The following is an 18,518-nucleotide window of genomic DNA, read 5'->3' as shown; positions in this document are numbered from 1 at the left end:
CCCTTTTATTAATTACATATTTTGAATATTAGACAACACTTGTATAGTTGCATATCTAAAAGAAAAAGCAACACTTGTATAGATTGCATATCCAAAAGAAAAGGCAATACTTTAAAGGGTTGCATATCCAAAAGAAAAGGCAATATTTTAAAGGGTTGCATATTCAAAACTAATAGGCAACACTTCAAAGGATTGCAAATTCCAACTTATAAGCAACAGGTAAAAGAGTTGCATTTTATTGCAAATAGGCAACACTTTTTAGTAGTGACCAAAATACGAGAGAAGAGACAACACTGTAAAAGTGTTATCTCAAACACACCTTTGAAGTGTTGTTGTTTTTTAACCAAAGGCAACACTTACCAAGTGTTGTTCTCAAAAGCGTTGCTTTTGAAACAAAAAAGTGTTGCCTTGATCTAAGGCAACGGCTGCATATGCAACGCTGCCTAAAAACGTTACTTTAGGTCCAAAAGTGTTGCCATAGATCAAAAGCAACCTTTTGTCAGCTTTTAGGCAACACTTTTTAAATGTTGCCTCAACCTGAAAATGTTGTAGTGGAGGACCAAAAAAAGAAAGAGACAGAAATTTAAAGAAATCTTTTAGTGAATATAATACCCTATAAATTAAATAATAGTTTATCGATTAATTATTATCATCACTACAACAGTGAGATAGATAAGAAGAAGAAAAAAGATAGTATAAAAAAAGAAGCTAAAACATAATTAATTAGTAGAAGATTAGTGGTGTTTTCTTGTAGCAAGTTAATGCTAGATATAAATATAAAAAAAAAATCATATCAAGATGGCAGGAGGTGCCTACATTGAAAGTGGTGGACGACAATATGAGGGAAATGTGACAGCATTCGTGTTAATTACATGTTTTGTTGCTGCTATGGGAGGCCTTCTCTTTGGATATGATCTTGGTATCACGGGAGGAGTCACATCTATGGAACCATTCTTAGTTAAATTCTTTCCGGTTGTATATCAACAAATGCTGGATGATTCCAGTACCAATCAATATTGCAAGTTTGACAACCAGCTACTGACATTGTTCACCTCATCTCTGTATCTTGCAGCATTAATAGCTTCTTTTTTTGCTGCCACAACCTCAAGATTGTTCGGACGCAAGCCATCCATGTTTTTGGGTGGCTTATTTTTCCTTCTTGGAGCACTGTTGAATGGCTTTGCAATTAACGTTGAAATGCTTATCATCGGTCGAATATTTCTAGGTTTTGGCGTTGGATATTGCAATCAGGTGAGAAATGACATCATTAATCTACATGCATTATTAATAGTTAGTTCTTTAAGACTAATAATTGTTGGTTAAAATAGTCTGTGCCGATTTACTTGTCTGAGATGGCTCCGGCTAAAATTAGAGGAGCACTCAACATTGGGTTTCAAATGATGATCACAATCGGAATCCTAAGTGCAAACCTTATCAACTATGCAACCTCGAAGCGCCAAAATGGGTGGAGAGTATCTTTGGGAGTTGGAGCTGTGCCAGCAATTTTGCTGTGTGTAGGGTCTCTTTTCTTAGAGGAAACACCAAACTCTTTGATCGAAAGAGGGCAACATGTAAAAGCGAAGACAATGTTGCAAAAAATCCGTGGCACTAACAATGTTGATGAGGAATATCAAGATCTTGTTGATGCAAGTGAGGCGGCTAGTAAGGTGGAAAATCCATGGAAGAACATTACACGACGCAGATATAGGCCACAACTCACTTTCTGCTCTTTCATTCCTGTCTTCCAACAACTCACCGGAATTAATGTCATTATGTTTTATGCTCCAGTGCTTTTTACCATTTTGGGCTTTGGCAATGATGCCTCCCTCATGTCTGCAGTTATCACAGGAGGTGTTAATGTTCTTGCTACACTTGTCTCTGTTTTCTGTGTAGACAAATTTGGAAGAAGGCTATTATTTCTTGAAGGTGGCGCTCAGATGCTTGTTTCTCAGGTAAAAGATGAAAACTCAGGTGTAATTAATTTCACGTGAAACTGATGACTGAGAGTTATTAATAATTCTCAATTATTAACTTTACGTAAACTTAATTGTACCTGAGTTTCCACTCAAATACAAATAAATTATATAAAAATTTGTATGCATGACGAGACTAAGCAAGAGTATTATTGCATGCATGGATTGTAGATTGTGGTTGGAATCATGATCGGCATGAAGTTTGGATTGAACGGTGAAGGATCATTTAACAAAGGAGAAGCAGACATCCTATTGGTGTTTATTTGTTTATATGTGGCAGCATTTGCATGGTCATGGGGGCCACTAGGTTGGTTGGTACCAAGCGAAATATGTTCTCTTGAAGTTCGACCAGCAGGCCAAGCTATTAATGTGGCAGTCAACATGTTCTTTACCTTTGGCATCGCTCAAATCTTTCTTAGCTTGCTTTGCCATTTCAAGTTTGGTCTCTTTTTCTTCTTTGCTGCTTGGGTGCTCGTCATGACCATTTTCATTGCCTTCTTGTTACCTGAGACTAAGAACGTCCCTGTTGAAGAAATGAACTATGTTTGGAAGTCCCACTGGTTTTGGAACAAGTATATGCCTGAATGTGAAGATCTCGTTGCTGGGGCTTACAACAATTCCGAAGCTGCTCCTTCAAATTAATTTGAAGGAATAGTAAAAGGCTATCAGAATTTATTGAAACAAGTATAAACCTGCCATCAATGATTTCAAGCAACTTGCTCTGGTAGTTGTTACCGAAGATATTTTATAAAGGTGAATGTTATGGTGTGTAAAAGGTGGTGTCTATTTATTAAAAATGTACTATAACAAATAAGTTGGGTTAAGTTTAGACACCAACTCATAAGCACCATAAAAATTAACCTTTTATAAATAACCATTCTATAAATAATTTTATGAATGCTAATCAAAGTATATCCTAATTTTATTTCTATCAAATTTTGCTGGCTTCCTTTCCTTTTCTTGAATGAACACTAATAAATTTATTTTATTTTTTACACTTGAAAAAATTAACTCTTAATATTTTTTTGTCCTTACAAAATTATAAATAATTTTAATTAAAATTATGAGTATAATTAAAAGGTTAATTTTTTAATTAATATTAGTTAATTTTTTAAATAATTTTTTATTTTAAATTTTAAATTTTAAATTTTAAATATTAATTTTTAAATATTAATTTTTAAATACTAATTTTAAAATTTAAATCCTTCAAACAATTTAAAAAATTAACTAATTAAAAGTTTAATATTTTAATTATTCATAAAATTAATGCATACGACCATTAATAAGTTCAAAACCGATCCAACCGAAGTGCCTCCTAATTGCCACTTTCAGCTTAACCCTAGGCGATAAAAAAAATATTGTGCACAAAAATCATCAGGAACTATTTTAATCATATTCTATATAGATATAGTTTATAATAGATTGCAATAGTATTGTCTATATTCTTGATCCAAGTATTTTTTTTAATATGAATGCTCATATTTGTAATTTGCATGGTTGATATTTGACAACCATTATTGTTCATGCAGAATGCTCTTCTAGCTAGCATAGCTGAAACTAAGAAACAAATAGAATTGGCTGCTAGGATTTCAACATGAAAACAAAGAATTAAGCATGATAATAATTTAAATATGATAACAACTCTTAATTTAAGTTTATCTACGTGATAATAAATATATTATTTTTATCTATATTTTAGCAACTTTTAAACAATATAACAATTCAAAAATATTTTGCATTTGAAAATTTTTGTTAGTTAAGATGTATAAGATTTTAGAGAAAACTAACCTTCGAAATGTTTTAACAAATAAAAGATTGATATAATTTATGACGAAACTAAAAAAATCATTTCTTCTATTTTGTGATTAGATTAAAGGATTTTTGTATTTTAAAACAAATATTTGTTTTATATTTTATCGGAAAATAAAAGTTATTTTTCACTAAAAAAAAATGTTGAGTATCGTCGGATTTAGTATTGGATGTTAGCGACGAGTTTGCCATCGGATTTGGCTATAAATTCGTAACCGTAAAATATGATCGTCGGAATTGATGTTCGCACGGTTACGTCGACGGTAATATTTGACGGGAAAAAAATTATGGCGTGCTCCACTACCAGTAAATCCGCGGTAACCTTGTTTAGTAAAACATTGCAATTTTGGGAATACGGAAAACGTTACCATCGGATTTTTTCGACGGTACATCCGATGGTAATCGTGCCCTAAATGAAAGCGCAAACTGTCGTCTCCCCCATTTCGAATTCCCGTTCTCTCTCTTCATCACCACCCTCTCTCTCTCTCTCTCATCACTGCCTCCACATTCGTTCTCTGCCCCCTCCCATTGTCGCCGCTCCACCGTTCTCGGCGAGTCAGAACCTCCGCCGCCGACCGCGCTCAACGCTAGGGGTGGAAGAAGTACCCAAACCCGCGGGTACCCGACCCGTCCCTATCCGATCAGGGGCGGGTTTAAAGCCGACCCGAAGCGAGGGCGGGTTCCAGACGGAGCGGGGTGTTGATCGGGGAAGGTCGGATTCAGGGTGAACCCGCCCCGAAGTGCATATATATACCTCTTTTAGAAATTAGGGTTGCCTACTCCCCTCCCTCATACCCACTTACCCAAAAATCCTCACCGCGTAGCCAACCCTCTTGTCTCCAACGAACCCGGCCGCCTCCGTTCACCTCGCTCACCACCGCTGTTGCTCAGTCGCTCACGTCGCCGCCGTCGCTCAGTCGCTCACGTCACCGCTCTCCCTCATTGATCACGTCGCTCCCACTTCTCTTGTTGTCGTCACTCTCCTCGTCGCTCATCTATCCGATTGGCAATCTTCGGTCCCTCCTTCCTCCATCGCCGTTCTCCCTCACCGAACTCACGTCGCTCCTATTTCTCTCGTTGTCGTCACTCTCCTCATCGCTCATCTCTCTGATTTGCAGTCTTCGGTCCCTCCTTCCTCTGTTGTCGTCTCACTTGTAAGCAGCAAGCACTCCTCTCTCATTCACTACTTACAGCTTACTAGCTTGCTACTGTGCTTCTTGCCTTCTCCAGATTTTTTTTCTCTGAGTTAATTTTACAATTTATTTTTTATGTTAAAACATGTAAACTTCTTGCCTTTCTGATTCATTAATATTATGTAATTGTTGAAAGAGTACTTCTTTTGAATACAATAATTATTGATCTTAAAAAATTCCTTGACGACGATACAAAGAATGATGTCCTAAGGAAATTGTTTGCCATGCCAAGGGCCTCTCCGATGTGTGAAATTAACATTTGCTAAGTTGAGTGGATTTATGTACTTCTTTAAAGTATGAGCTTTGCAATTTGTTTGAGTAATAATTGTAAGTTTTCTTACTGGCTAATAAGAATTGGCCTAATTTATGTGTAGGCCTATAAACTTTGGTTGGAGTATTTATGTATCTTTATTGTTTTAGAGTAAAGTATCGTTTTTGTTCCCAATGTTTAGGGTAAATCTCAAAGTTGTCCTTAACGTTTGAATCGTCCTATTTAAGTCCCTAACATTTCAAAATTGACTCAATGTTGTCCTGCCGTTAGAAATCTGTTAAGGGAATTGACGGGGGGGGGGGGGGGGACAAAATTGAGACGATTTTGAAACGTTAGGGACTTAAATAGGACAAAAACGTTAGGAATAAAAACGATACTTATAAATAAATTTTAATTTTATCCTTCACCAATATCAATCTTTTACGGTACATAGCTATTCAATTATTTTTTAATCACATTTAAGTAAATTACACTTAATCAGATTACTTTGATTCTAAATAAATTTATTTTTTTTATAATTTTACTCTTAAAGATTTTTACTTATCATGAAATATTTGTAAAATGACTAGAATCACATTACTTAATTGTATATGTATTATTTTTTCCCACAAGTTTATGTAATAGTCATTCTACAAACATTTTATGATGAGTAAATATTTTTAAGAGTAAAATTATAAAAAAAATAAATTTCTTTAGAATTAAATTAATGTGATTAAGTGTAATTTACATAGATGTGATTAAAAAAATAATTGAATAACTATGTACCATAAAAAATTGATATTATTGAAGGATAAAATTAAAATTTATTTCTATGTATTGTTTTTGTCCCCAACGTATTCGTCCTATTTAAGTTCCTAATGTTTCAAAATCGTTTCAAATTTTGTCCCGCCGTCAATTCCGTTAATAGATTCCTAACGGCAGGACAACATTGAGTCAATTTTGAAACATTAGGGACTTAAATAAGACGATTCAAACGTTAGGGACAACTTTAAAACTTATCCCAAATATTGAGAACAAAAACAATACTTTACTCATTTTTTTAAATCAAATTATGTTTGGAAACTGAAATTATCTATTACTTGTTTTTTGTGTTAAATATATATTAGAAAAGGACCAACATATGGTGAAGATTTTTGTCTAATTGTGTACATATAGACTGAAGAGTTAGTTAATTGAGTTAAATTTAGACTAATTGTAGTTGTCTCTAGTTATGAGGTCCACTTAGATAGAGTTAATTTGTTGTACTTGTCACAAAGAGTGAGTGTCTATTTTGTGTTGCATATGAATCATAGCAATGAACGTTACTAACGTATTCTATGTATGATTTTTGTTGTCTTTTTTATGGTTGATAATCTGATTTTGTGTTGTTGATGGTTGATTTTGTGTTGTTGATAATATGGTTTTATGCTATTATTTATCATTTTTGTGGTGGAACAAGGTTTAAGAGAATTCTAAATTTATGGTTATATAAATTATTGAATTTTCATATGAACTTTGTGTTTACTAATATTCATTTATGTTAATTTTTTATTTAATACTAATTAATTTATTAATTGTTATCTTTTCGATTTTTAGGTTTGGATTTTGACCTCCAAACTTTTAATAGTGATGAAAATGTTGAAAGTGATCAAGAATAAGGGTTGAAAACTCTTATATTTAATGATATAATACTTTTATTATGGTGTTAAATTTGTAGTGATCAAACATTAACTTTTTTAAAGTTTAAGTTATTTGACATTATATGAATCTTATATGGGTCATTCTAGTGTAAAGATCTAAATTTATACAGATATACAGATATTCTTTTTAATGTATTTCCTTTTGACACCTGTTGTTTTCCTTTTGGAGGATGAAGAGAGTGTCAGCAATATATGAGCGCCTATGGGATCAGCTGAGCCGAACGAGATTTTCATTGTCTTGCTTTTCGTCAGTGCCAGCTTGGAGATTTGGGCCTGATTGGTTGTTGGGTCATGTGATGGTTTGATCTTTTATTATATGGCCCATAGATAATAAAGGAAAAAAATGAATGTGAGGGAGAAAAGCACAACTAGCATGGTTGGCAGGAGAACATTAGATAAAGGTGAGATACTCAAAAATAGAGAATGTTCTTTTTATTAGATGAAATTTATTATTAAAATTTCTTTTATAGTATTTTGAATTTTTAAGAACCAAATAATTGTACATATAAATTAAGAATAATATTTTAAAATAACAGTTAAGACATTTTTTTAAATTTGTTCGAACATTACAACTTAAAAAAAAGACAAAGATAAAGCTAATTTAATATTAACTGAATTTATTTTATTTTAATTAGGGGATGAGCATACACAAATAATATTACAAATTATTTTTGATAATTTTACTTCAAACAAATTAATACTTAATTGTTAAAATGACTTGATCACATAACATTATTAAAGATAAAATATCAATTTAGAAAAAATTAGATGATATATCATGTAACAATCAAATAATAAATTAGAATAATTAGAATTTTTTAATTAAATTTTAAAAAATAATTATTTTTCAGAAACAATATATTCCATCTTTTTAATTTGCATCTTACATTGAATATTATCTTGATAAATATAATAACAATATCAAAACAATAATTATTAATTACTATATTACATATAATTATTTCAAATTACTATATACAAGATAACATAAAATAGCATTTTATATCTTAAATTCGTCAACATATCCATACAAAGAGAGAAACAAAATTAATAAGTCTCAATTTGAACTTATTTCTATAGAAAAATTATATCTACTCTCTAAATTAAGATCTTTTTGATATAAACATGATCAACATCTGCAGTCGAATATCAAACAAGAATTAAATAAAACAGTTCCATACAAATATGTATATATTCATAAATAAATTTAATTTAATTTATTCTAAAGATAAATTAATTAATTAATTAATTAATTTTATTATAAAAAAATTTTCTTCAAATAGAGAAGTAACAAAACATGAAATTGGGTTGCAAGATATACCGAAAATGTCTCATCTTTTTAAATTTTCTTTCGACTATATATCTTCAATATAAAAGATTGGATTATAACTAAGATGGGTTATGTTATGTGTACACTAAAATCAGTCATCAGTATAAAATACATGTTAAAATACAAATACTCATTGAAAATAAATTAAATTACATATATATTTATATACAAATATATTGGTGGCTGATTTTAATGGCTAAATTTAGTGCACAAATAGCATTTTCCAACTAGGATTTAATGTGGTAAAATTTTTTAAAAAGATGTTTGTATTTTTCAAAAGCACAAGTATCTCGTTGTGCATCTAGCAAATTAAAAAGCTCATGTACTAATGCTTGAAACTTTTAAAGTTATAAGTGCTTTTAAAAGGGTACATAATTAAAAACTTTTTAAAGTTGGTTTGTTTTTATTGTCAAAACTAAAAAAGTTTAATATAATTTCATACATTAATTAATATCTAAATTTAATTCTTATATTAACGTTTATTATAATACTTTAAATTTTAAAAGTTATTTTATCAAATACATTTGTGGTTTATATTTATTAAAAGTCAATTTTATTTTAATTTATTTTATTTTTAATTTTTGATAATAAAAAGGTAATCTGGTTATTTTAATTTTATTTTTTTAATTCAATATTTGACACCTAATAATCAACTTGATAAATATATGTGCAATCAAAATGAGAATAATCAAACTTAAATTGAATTTGTGATCTTTTAATTTTTTGAGATTAAAAAAATATGTTTATAAGTTAATTTTTTTTGGGAGTTAGCTTTGATTTTGACAACTATTCCGTAGCAAAACCTGAAACCAGTGGATTGGGCTAAATTAGAGGGCCCAAAAGCTGATGGTAGGCGATCTCCGACTTGGTTTACCTTGGGGCTGCCGTCCGAGTTGATTGGTATGTGTGTTGGAGAATGGGGGGTGGCACCTGCAATGACACTCTGATGCCCAAGTTAGCAAGGGATTAATCAGGTTTAAAAGTATTGGAACTTAGGTTTTGCATCGGTGTATTTATAGATGATGGACCAATAACCACCGTTGAAGTAGTTCCACTTCTGATGGTGGATAATCGTCCATTTATCTTAGGGTTGTTGAGATATCTCTTCCAGAAGTGGGTGAGAGATTTGTGGAGGCAGTTATTTATTTGAATCTGCCAGCACGTGTCGAATCCGACCTCTTCAGGAGGTCGGGTGGATTAGTGAGGTCCAATCTTGGATTGGACCTTGTTGGTTTAATTAGGCATGACCATTGTATTGGGTCAGGGTATGAACAACAACCATAGTTAAAACTTAAAAGTATTCTTTGCTAGAAATATTAAAATAAAGAGTTAATTTTGTAATTATATGAAAGATAAATAATTTTTTAAATGATTATTTAGTAACATATATAAAAAAAAGATTATACTTTTTTTAAAGAGAAAAAATTGGTAAAATAGAAAATAAGGTTCTAATATAATTTTAAATCAAAATAACAAACTTGCACGTTATGGAAATTATAAATTTAATAGTGATTGAGATCTTATGTTTTTACTTTAAAAGATCATTTTCTTAAAATGAAAATGCTTTATTGAATTGACAATAAAATTGTCATATGTTTTTTAAAATATAAAACAAAAAATAAATAAATTTTCAATAATTTTTTATTATTTTAGATTATTAAGTTCTTTCTAATAGATATATTAATCAAATAATTTAAAAATTGATTATATTTATCCATGCAAGACCGATTTTATCAGTTCAACCAATAATTTATTGGTTAACAAAATAAATAATGAATCAATACTTTTTTTGGTTTGATTCTTTTAACTATGATTCAACCCACTCTATTGACCGGTTTATCGGATCATCGTTTAAGGCTAACAGACTTCGGAATATGAATTCCGGTTTACAGATTCAAATTCAAGATTCACATCTCATCCTACATGGTTTAGGGTTCACATCCAGCATACAGTGTTACGGTGTTATTTCACCAAACGAGATACACAAATCAACTGCGATTTACGATTTTGGATATGGTGTTTATAGAATTTGGTTCTTGGGCTCTCCGCCGATGGCTCACCATTTTTGCGGTAAGGATGCGGGGTTCAGCTAGCAGAATTAGTCTTGCCGTGTACTGTCCCCAAAATAAATAAGCAAATCAATTGACTTTTTACGGTTCAGGATTCGTCTTCTAAGAATTTGTATACATCATTTCGTCTTTCACAGGTATACGAATAGTGTTTTGTAGAGTAGGGATATGAGTTCCGTTCTTTTAGTTTTTCCTGTTTGGGGTTCAAGGCTCATGGTTGAAGTTTCTGGACTCAAGTTTATGGTTGAGTGTTTATGCTCTCCTATTTGCGGTTTAATGTGACATTTTATTTTCACCACAACGAATTAACAACTCGTCTGCGTTAATCATAAATCTTATCTTCATTTTGTCTCGTCCTTACTTCTTCCACTATTTCATAACTACCACTATTTCATCACCTCCACATAGAATACATTGAAAACTGACTGTTTTCTTATTTTACATTTTATGCGTCAACAATTTTATTTTCACATCGGAGGCATAGCCACATCCATACTAACCAAGCTCACTTTTTTTTTGCCTTCTTTTAATTAATATTAATACTTAGAAAGAAAAAATAAGTCATCGTAACACTGCACATTGGACTAAAAGTTTTGCATTAAGTAATTATACCACAAACTGGTGACGAATACCGATAAATTTATACTACGGTGCAAAAAGTAATACATAAAATATTAAATTAATTTTTGTTCCTAAACCCTAAACTCTCAATCCTACTGCTAATTTTGTTCACACTAATTCCCAAAATCCAAACCCTACCCTCTAAATTTTAAAATCTAAAGTATATTACCTTTAAAAGGATTCTTCATTACAATTTTTTTGGCAAAATTGACTATGTCATACATCTATTTTTAATATAACAGTGCCCAATCACATATTAAATATTGTTTAACTCACATTTATTATATTAAATTAATAATTATATATATATATATATATTTATTTATTTATTTATTTATTTTTTCTATTTGGGTCAGAAACCCTTTAATTATATGTTCTTCATATAACATCATTTAATTATTTTTTTTTTTTATGTCTCCGGACCCATTCATTGCAAAGGCTTGCATTGGTCCACTTATGCATGTGAAGCTTGTCCAAAAAAAAAAATTTAAACCAAACGGAGCCTTTCCCTGCCTCAACATAAGAAGCTCGACTCTGTGGTGGGCACAAATCATTCTCCACAAAGGACTTAGCCATCAAGCTCGATATGAATAAAGTTTATGATAGGATGGAGTGGAAGTTCATAGAAGAAGCGTTAAAGGGCTTCGGGTTCCATCAAGAATGGGTGAAGCTCATAATGAAGTGCATCGAAAGCGTGACATATAAGTTTAAGATCAATGGAGCTCTAACCAAGGAAATCATCCCACAAAAAGGACTAAGACAGAGAGACCCCCCTTTACCCTTATCTTTTTATTTTAGCTTTTGAGATTTTTACCATTTTAATGGACAATGCCCTAAACAGAAAGATTATCACAGGAGTTAAGCTAGCACCTAAAGCACCAATTATCACTCACTTACTGTTTGCTGATGATTGTATCATATTTTCAGGGGCAGAAGAGGAGGAAATCTATCAACTAGTACAGATCCTGAACCAATATACCTCGGCCTCTGGACAAGTGATCAATTTAAAAAAATCAGGAATAATCTTTGGTAACTAGATTCCGATCCAAACCAGAGTCAACATAGAAGACATTCTCAACATTCCAACTTGGGACAGCTCAGGGAGATACCTGGGACTCCTGGCTCATTGGAGAAGGGTGAAAGGCAAGGCTCTAGAGTGGATCATGGAAAAAGTGGAAGAAAAAATAGAAGGATGGAAAGAAAGCCTATTAAATCAAGCTGGTAAGGAGGTTCTTATAAAAGCAGTCACACAAGCAATTTCAACATACGCCATGAGCATTCTAAGGTTCCCCAAATCCTTTTGCAATAAATTAAATGCCAAAATCGCTAAGTTTTGGTGGAGAAGTCAAGGAAAAGAAAGAGGGATCCATTGGAAGGCTTGGCCGAAGATTTGCAAGAGTAAGAAAGAAGGAGGACTCGGTTTTAAGGAGTTTCACCACCAGAATACGGCGCAATTAGCCAAACAGGCTTGGAGAGTGATCAGGAACCTAAAAGCAAAATGGGTACAAGTGCTCAAGGCCCTATATTTTCCAGATTGTGATTTTTGGGAAGTGTCAAAGCATTAAAAGGGCACATGGATATGGAACAGCTTACTGCAAGGGAGGGAGCTTATAAAAAGTAAAGAAAAATGGAGCATATGCAAAGGAAGTGGAGTGAAGGTATGGGGTGATAACTGGATTCATGGGTTCAACGAGCCACTCAATAGAGGAGGTATTGACAATCAAAGAGTAGAAGAACTACTAACATCCTCTAGATAATGGGATAGAGCGAAAATCCAAAGGAGTTTCCCCCCAGTTGTAGCAGAAAAAATAATCCAAACTCCAGTAAGCAGGATCTCTAAGGAGGACAGGTTATTGTGGCCCTTCAGGAAGGATGGAGAATTCACAACCAGAACAGGGTACCATGTGGCAAAAAAAGAAGAAGATGAAAGAAGTCGTTACAACAGCCCATCATCAAGCTCAGTGTTCGAAGAACTATGGGAAGGGATTTGGAACATAAAGGCACCCCAAAAAATCAAAATGTTCCTATGGAAGGCCGCACACAACATCATTCCGGTAAGAGCAAATTTTAAAAAAAAAGATATTATTGACTAATAGTGTTTGTCCGATCTGTTTGCAAGAGGAAGAGACCAGCGAACATACTCTATTGCTCTGCGAATGTACTAGAGCAGTGTGGTTTGGCTTGCAGTCACAATGTACACCAACAAACCAAAACGTCAGATCAGTGGACAATGGCTACAACAAATGTACAGGAAGTGTAAAGAAGCAAGCAGAGCGGAAGCGGACCAGAATTGAAGTAGAATTGGCATCACTATGTGGACAATATGGAAAGCTAGGAACAACCACGTGTACAATAACATAGAGCCTAACCCAGAGTCTACCATTAATCATGTAAGAATAATAGAGAAAGAGTACAATAGCCTAATAAAAGAAAACATCTCCAAAGTCAGAGAAGACAACAAAGGGAGGCCATTACCTGTCATTTGGAAACCCCCTCCTCATAGCTGGCTCAAGGTAAACTCTGATGCTGCCTTTTCCATTGGTACCAAGTCAGGGGCAACAGCTTCAGTGATCAGGGACCATACAGGAAAAATCCTGGGGGATCTGCAACAGTGATTCAAGCAAACTCAAGCCTATCAGTAGAAGCACAAGCATTAAGGGAAGCTGTAGTTCTAGTGGAAAATTTAAATATTCAAAGAGCCATCATTGAAACATATAGTCTGCAGATTGTTCAGACTCTCAAATCAGGGGTTACAATTTGGGAAATAGACCCAATCATTCAAGACATAATTTCTATTCAAAAAAGACTTTCAAACTATGGTTTCACCTGGACACCTCGAGAAGGAAACAGACTGGCCCATTCATTAGCAGCTCTGAAACTCAAAAATCAACTTCTTGCTATTTGGCCAACAACTCCGCCGCCTCAAATTGCAGAGATCATCAGAAGGGAATGAATTGGACTGCTTCTCCGGAATCCTCATCAGCAAACCTGAAGGCATAGTAGAGCAGTCAATAGAGCTCACCTCGCAAGCATGGCCTGATCTATGTTATATATAATTAAATTATTTTTTCTTTCATATATATATATATATATATATATATATATATATATATATAATCGTTTAAAAAAATTAATTTTAAAAAATTATAAAAAAAGAGAAAAAAATAAAAAAAGAAATTTAAGAATATTTTGAAATTAAGATCCCCCTATAGAGTATTGGGTCTTAATCATACTAATTAATATATATATATATATATATATATATATATATATATATATCTTTATTATTATTATTATTATTAAAAAAAAGTCAATTGGCAGGTTAAGGGGATTGAGGATTGGAGCATTTGAAAAGGGAAGGCACCATTGCCGCAGAGAGGTACCAACCTTTCAAATTGGTAGTGATCCTATCAGATTCCTCCTAAGCTAGAGAAGTGCCACTTGTTAAGGCATCATTACTATCGGAGCTGTTGTTTCGCAAGCAGCTTCCAGCAGCCTAGCATTAGTGAGTCGGAGTAGCGCTCCTCAAAGACTAACCGCCTAGAAGTGTAGGAGCAGGGTAGTGGCCTCCGTCTTTCTTCTTCTCTGGAGAGCTGGAGCGAACTGGGTCTCCGCCTTTTGTCAACCTGATTCAGAGACATCCTCTTTTTCTCAAGATGTTACCTCTGGTACTTAGCTTCTTCTGGTTTAGTGCTTTAGGTGAGAGTGGTTGGTTGAGAGAGAGAGAGAGGTAATCTGTTGTTTGAATTAGGATAATTAGGCGGGCGGGTCTGGGTCTCTGTTCTTTTTGTGTGTGAGCCGGGTGTCCGGCCTTCACCAGGTCCAAAAAAAAAAAATTCCACGCTGCACCCACTTGCATGGCTCATGGACACGTGTTGTCGTTGCCTTTTTCCCATCCAAAATCTGTAAATCTTTAAAGATTAGGAATCTGTACATTATAATTTCCCATCTTATATTTGTATTTTAATTTAAGTGTGAATTTTAAATTTTTATCTTAATTTATATACGAATATGTAAAAATTAAAATATTATTTAATTTTTATAGGGGCAAGTAAGGGCAAGACGGGTTAGGGTAGAGCAGTTTACTACCCGCGAGTAGGGGCGGGGGTGGGTAGTAGTAGGGCAAAGGAGGGCAGGGCGGAGTCGAGTAGGGCAAAAACCCGCCCCACTGCCACCCCTACTCAATGCTCCACGTGGATTTGGGGAAGCAGAAACTCCACCACGAGCCAAGCCTCCACCACCGCGACGTCCACCACTCTCTCCACCGAGGCGCACTCCGGCGAGCCACCTCCACTGCCGTAACCTCCACCTCTACCGTTGCTCCACTCTTTTTGTTCTGAGATTGGTTTTGGGATTTTGTCAATTTTCAATTTAATCTTCTCTGTTTTAATTTTATTATGGTTTAATTAGATTTTAATTTTCGTTAATAATTTGGTTTAATTAAACTACTTTTTGTTATTAGGTTGATTTAGAGTAAAATTAGAATTTTTTTATTAGGATTTCTCTTGGTTCATAGGTAATTAAGCATGCTATTGTGATTCTTGGGTTTGTAATTTGAATTTGTTTAAGATTTATTGACTGATATTCTGCTGAACACTGTAATCTAATGCTCAATTTTGTGGGATCCACAATAGATTAGTTAACTCATTATTTCGAATAATCATTTTGTAGTTTAAAATATTAGTTTCACCATTCAATTAAAATTTTAACACCACCTTTTAATTAACACCATGCAATTTAATCATACATGGTTCTGCATTACATTATAGGTTCTTGAGCAACTCTTTTCTAATTTCTTTAATTTTAGGTTAATTTAGTTTAGGTTTGAGTAGAAATTCAATTTTAATTTTGAATCAGTTTTAAAGTTAGTTCAGTTTAGTTTTCTAATCTTAGTGGATTTAGGTTAATTAATTTAGGTTAGCTTCAATACATCAGGTTTTGAATTATTGAAGTGTTTGGAATTTTCTAATTTTGTTATTTCTTGTATTGATGACTATTTTGCTAAGATTGTTTGCTAATTATTTAATTTTAGTTTAGTTTAGGTTTGAATAGAATTTCAATTTCAATTTTGAATCAGTTTCAAAGTTAGTTCAGGGTTAGTTTTCTAAACTTAGTGGATTTAGGTTGATTAAGTTAGGTTAGATTCAATACATTAGGTTTTGAATTGTTGAAGTGTTTTGAATTGTCTAATTGTGTTAATTGTTACTGAGATGGTTTGATAATTTGATATTTGCAGACATTAGACAGGCAGAGGTGCTGCAGATCAGACTGTTGGTCATGGTCGTAGCCGTGGTCGGGGTAGAGGGAGGATTTCTTCCGGTATCCCCAGGACTTCTGAATCCTCTCCCTCTACTTCGACTACATCGGTGATGCCATAGGTTGCAGGTTTAGCGAACCATCCGTTCACTATGGTCCCTAACCCAAACTACATGCTTCCGCCTACGGTGACGTCGTCGCCTCCTACCGGTCAGCAGCCCACATCCACGACGCTGCCACCTCCAAGGATGGATGCCGCAGCCCCGGAGTCTAGCCACGAAAGTAAGGCAGCAACTGATACCCCTCCACCACCTCCTATCATACTGTTGTGCATTTGGCCTAATGGCGGCACGGAGTAAGCATCACGTCCAGTCACATGTATTTCTTGTTTATGGTTGTCTGGTTCTTGTTTTAAGTTTCATTGATTATGATTCCTGTTTAGTAGATTTAGGTTGATTTGGTTGTTGTTTTTGTTTGTAGGTTGTTGTTAGATTTGCGTTGAACAACAATGCCTGTACTCAGAAAGATGACCAATATCATTAAGCTGATGTACAACCATCCCTAACAAAGCTAACAGGGCCTCGGAAAGATCGTCCAAGTATACTGGCGGCTCAACGACCTTCATGAAGACAAAGGCCAGGCTGGTATGTAAAGTGACTTTAATTTTGTTAACAACTTAGTTATATTCTTCTGCATATCAATACTAGGCATCCTAATCATACTGTTTCAATCAACATGTGTAGTCGAAGTCGTTGAATCGCGAGGTATCAAGAGATTCTCACCCGCGTGACGTCTACTGATGAGCTCAGGCTGGAGTTCTGGGAGTCAGTGGAGCGGATGTAATGTATGGAGGCTCAGATGGAGGTGTACTAGGCCCAGATGCGCGCCGCTGGCATCAACTTTGCTGATGGCAGTGATCCTGCTGCAGGTGGCAGCGGTCCTGGTAATGGGCGGTAGACATCACCGCCTTCTACGCCGCCAACGACGACGACTACCTAGATTTGTAATTATTTATTTTCCGTTTCATTGTTTCATTATACATATTTGATGTAGTTGACTTTTAATACATTTGAACAGTGCATTATTTATTGTAATTAAATAACAGTTTTTGATTATTTATGAATCAACCACTAATTGTGTGAAAAATTTTAAATTTGGCCATTTATTTCAAATTTAAAAAAAATAAAAAATTGAGATTACAGTCGGATAAACCGTCGGCAAAATCCAATGGTTACAGTGGGCGAAACAATATTTTTGGTGCCAACAATACCATTGGATTAATCAAGTGGTTTTTCAAGCTGATAATCCGTCGCAATTTCTGATGATAATTACCGTCGAATTATATTCGTTTTTTTTAACGATAAATTCGACGGTACTTAGCGTTTTTTTTTTTTGTTGTGTTCTAATTCTAATTCTAATTTCTATTTGATAACTAGGGAACCCTATTTAAAATTTTAAAATTTAAAATTCTAACACGAATCTCTAATTAAGAGACTTCTTGGAAGTTTTAATTTTTAAAATTAAACTTTTTTATTTGTTACATCTATAAATTTCTCTTTATTCAATTTATATTGTTAATTTTTTAGATTGTCTCTGCATAATAGAAATACTCTTCCTCTTTCTTTTTAATTACAAACTATTTATTTTCAGTCTTTTCATTTAAAGATATATGAATTTTATTTCATTATTATACGTTCTTCTATACTTAATTTTAGTAAGATTATTTATATTTTTATTTATTCATAGATTACTTTTATTTGTTTATTTTATTTATTTATATATTTTTTATATTTAAAATCTCGCCGAATTAAGAGATTTATAATCTCTTTGTTTAAAGACGTATGAATTTAATTTTTAATAAAAATTAATTTTTTTATTTCATTAAAAAATTTAATATACATTACTTAATTTTATTTATATTGTTGTTCCTAAAAAACTGAACTAATTTGATAATTAAAAAAATTAAAAATGAATTAATTTGGTCAATAACAAATTTAATTAAAATATTCTATATTAGAAAATTTGTGTAACTAATAAAATAATATGAAAAAAATTACTATAAGCGAATATTATTAATAAAAAATAACAAATGATGTATTAGGAAGCTCATATTTATATAATATTATTTTTAATTAGATTAACTAACATTTAATATAGTATATTTTATCTCATGTCTTCTTAGTTAATATATTTTTGGTCATTTGTTATTTTTTTATTAAACATAAACCACACTTCAGGTTTATGCAATGGGACAAGGTTAATAGTTATCGAACTTGACAACAATATAAATTAAGCAACGGTAATGATCGGTAAAAAT

General features: G+C 33.0%; 1 protein-coding gene across 1 annotated transcript; it reads left to right on the top strand.

Annotated features, from left to right (window-relative positions):
• Window positions 1-680: 680 nt before the first annotated feature.
• On the top strand, window positions 681-2,909 carry LOC112755007 (sugar transport protein 10-like). The gene is made up of 3 exons (XM_025802858.3): window positions 681-1,251; window positions 1,329-1,952; window positions 2,145-2,909. Exons 1-3 carry the CDS (start codon window positions 799-801, stop codon window positions 2,613-2,615), a joined length of 1,548 nt encoding a protein of 515 aa, XP_025658643.1. The 5' UTR covers window positions 681-798; the 3' UTR covers window positions 2,616-2,909.
• Window positions 2,910-18,518: the final 15,609 nt, after the last annotated feature.

This window comes from Arachis hypogaea, chromosome 16 (genome assembly GCF_003086295.3).
Source record: "Arachis hypogaea cultivar Tifrunner chromosome 16, arahy.Tifrunner.gnm2.J5K5, whole genome shotgun sequence".
NCBI lineage: Eukaryota > Viridiplantae > Streptophyta > Magnoliopsida > Fabales > Fabaceae > Arachis > Arachis hypogaea.
This window is presented reverse-complemented; position numbering and strand designations above follow the sequence as displayed.

Bases quoted from the DNA above. Each gene is read 5' to 3' on its own strand.
- LOC112755007 (XM_025802858.3), top strand. From the start codon at position 799: ATGGCAGGAGGTGCCTACATTGAAAGTGGTGGACGACAATATGAGGGA. The intron at 1,252-1,328 runs GTGAGAAATGAC...TGGTTAAAATAG, and splicing joins GCGTTGGATATTGCAATCAG to TCTGTGCCGATTTACTTGTC. The intron at 1,953-2,144 runs GTAAAAGATGAA...CATGGATTGTAG, and splicing joins CTCAGATGCTTGTTTCTCAG to ATTGTGGTTGGAATCATGAT.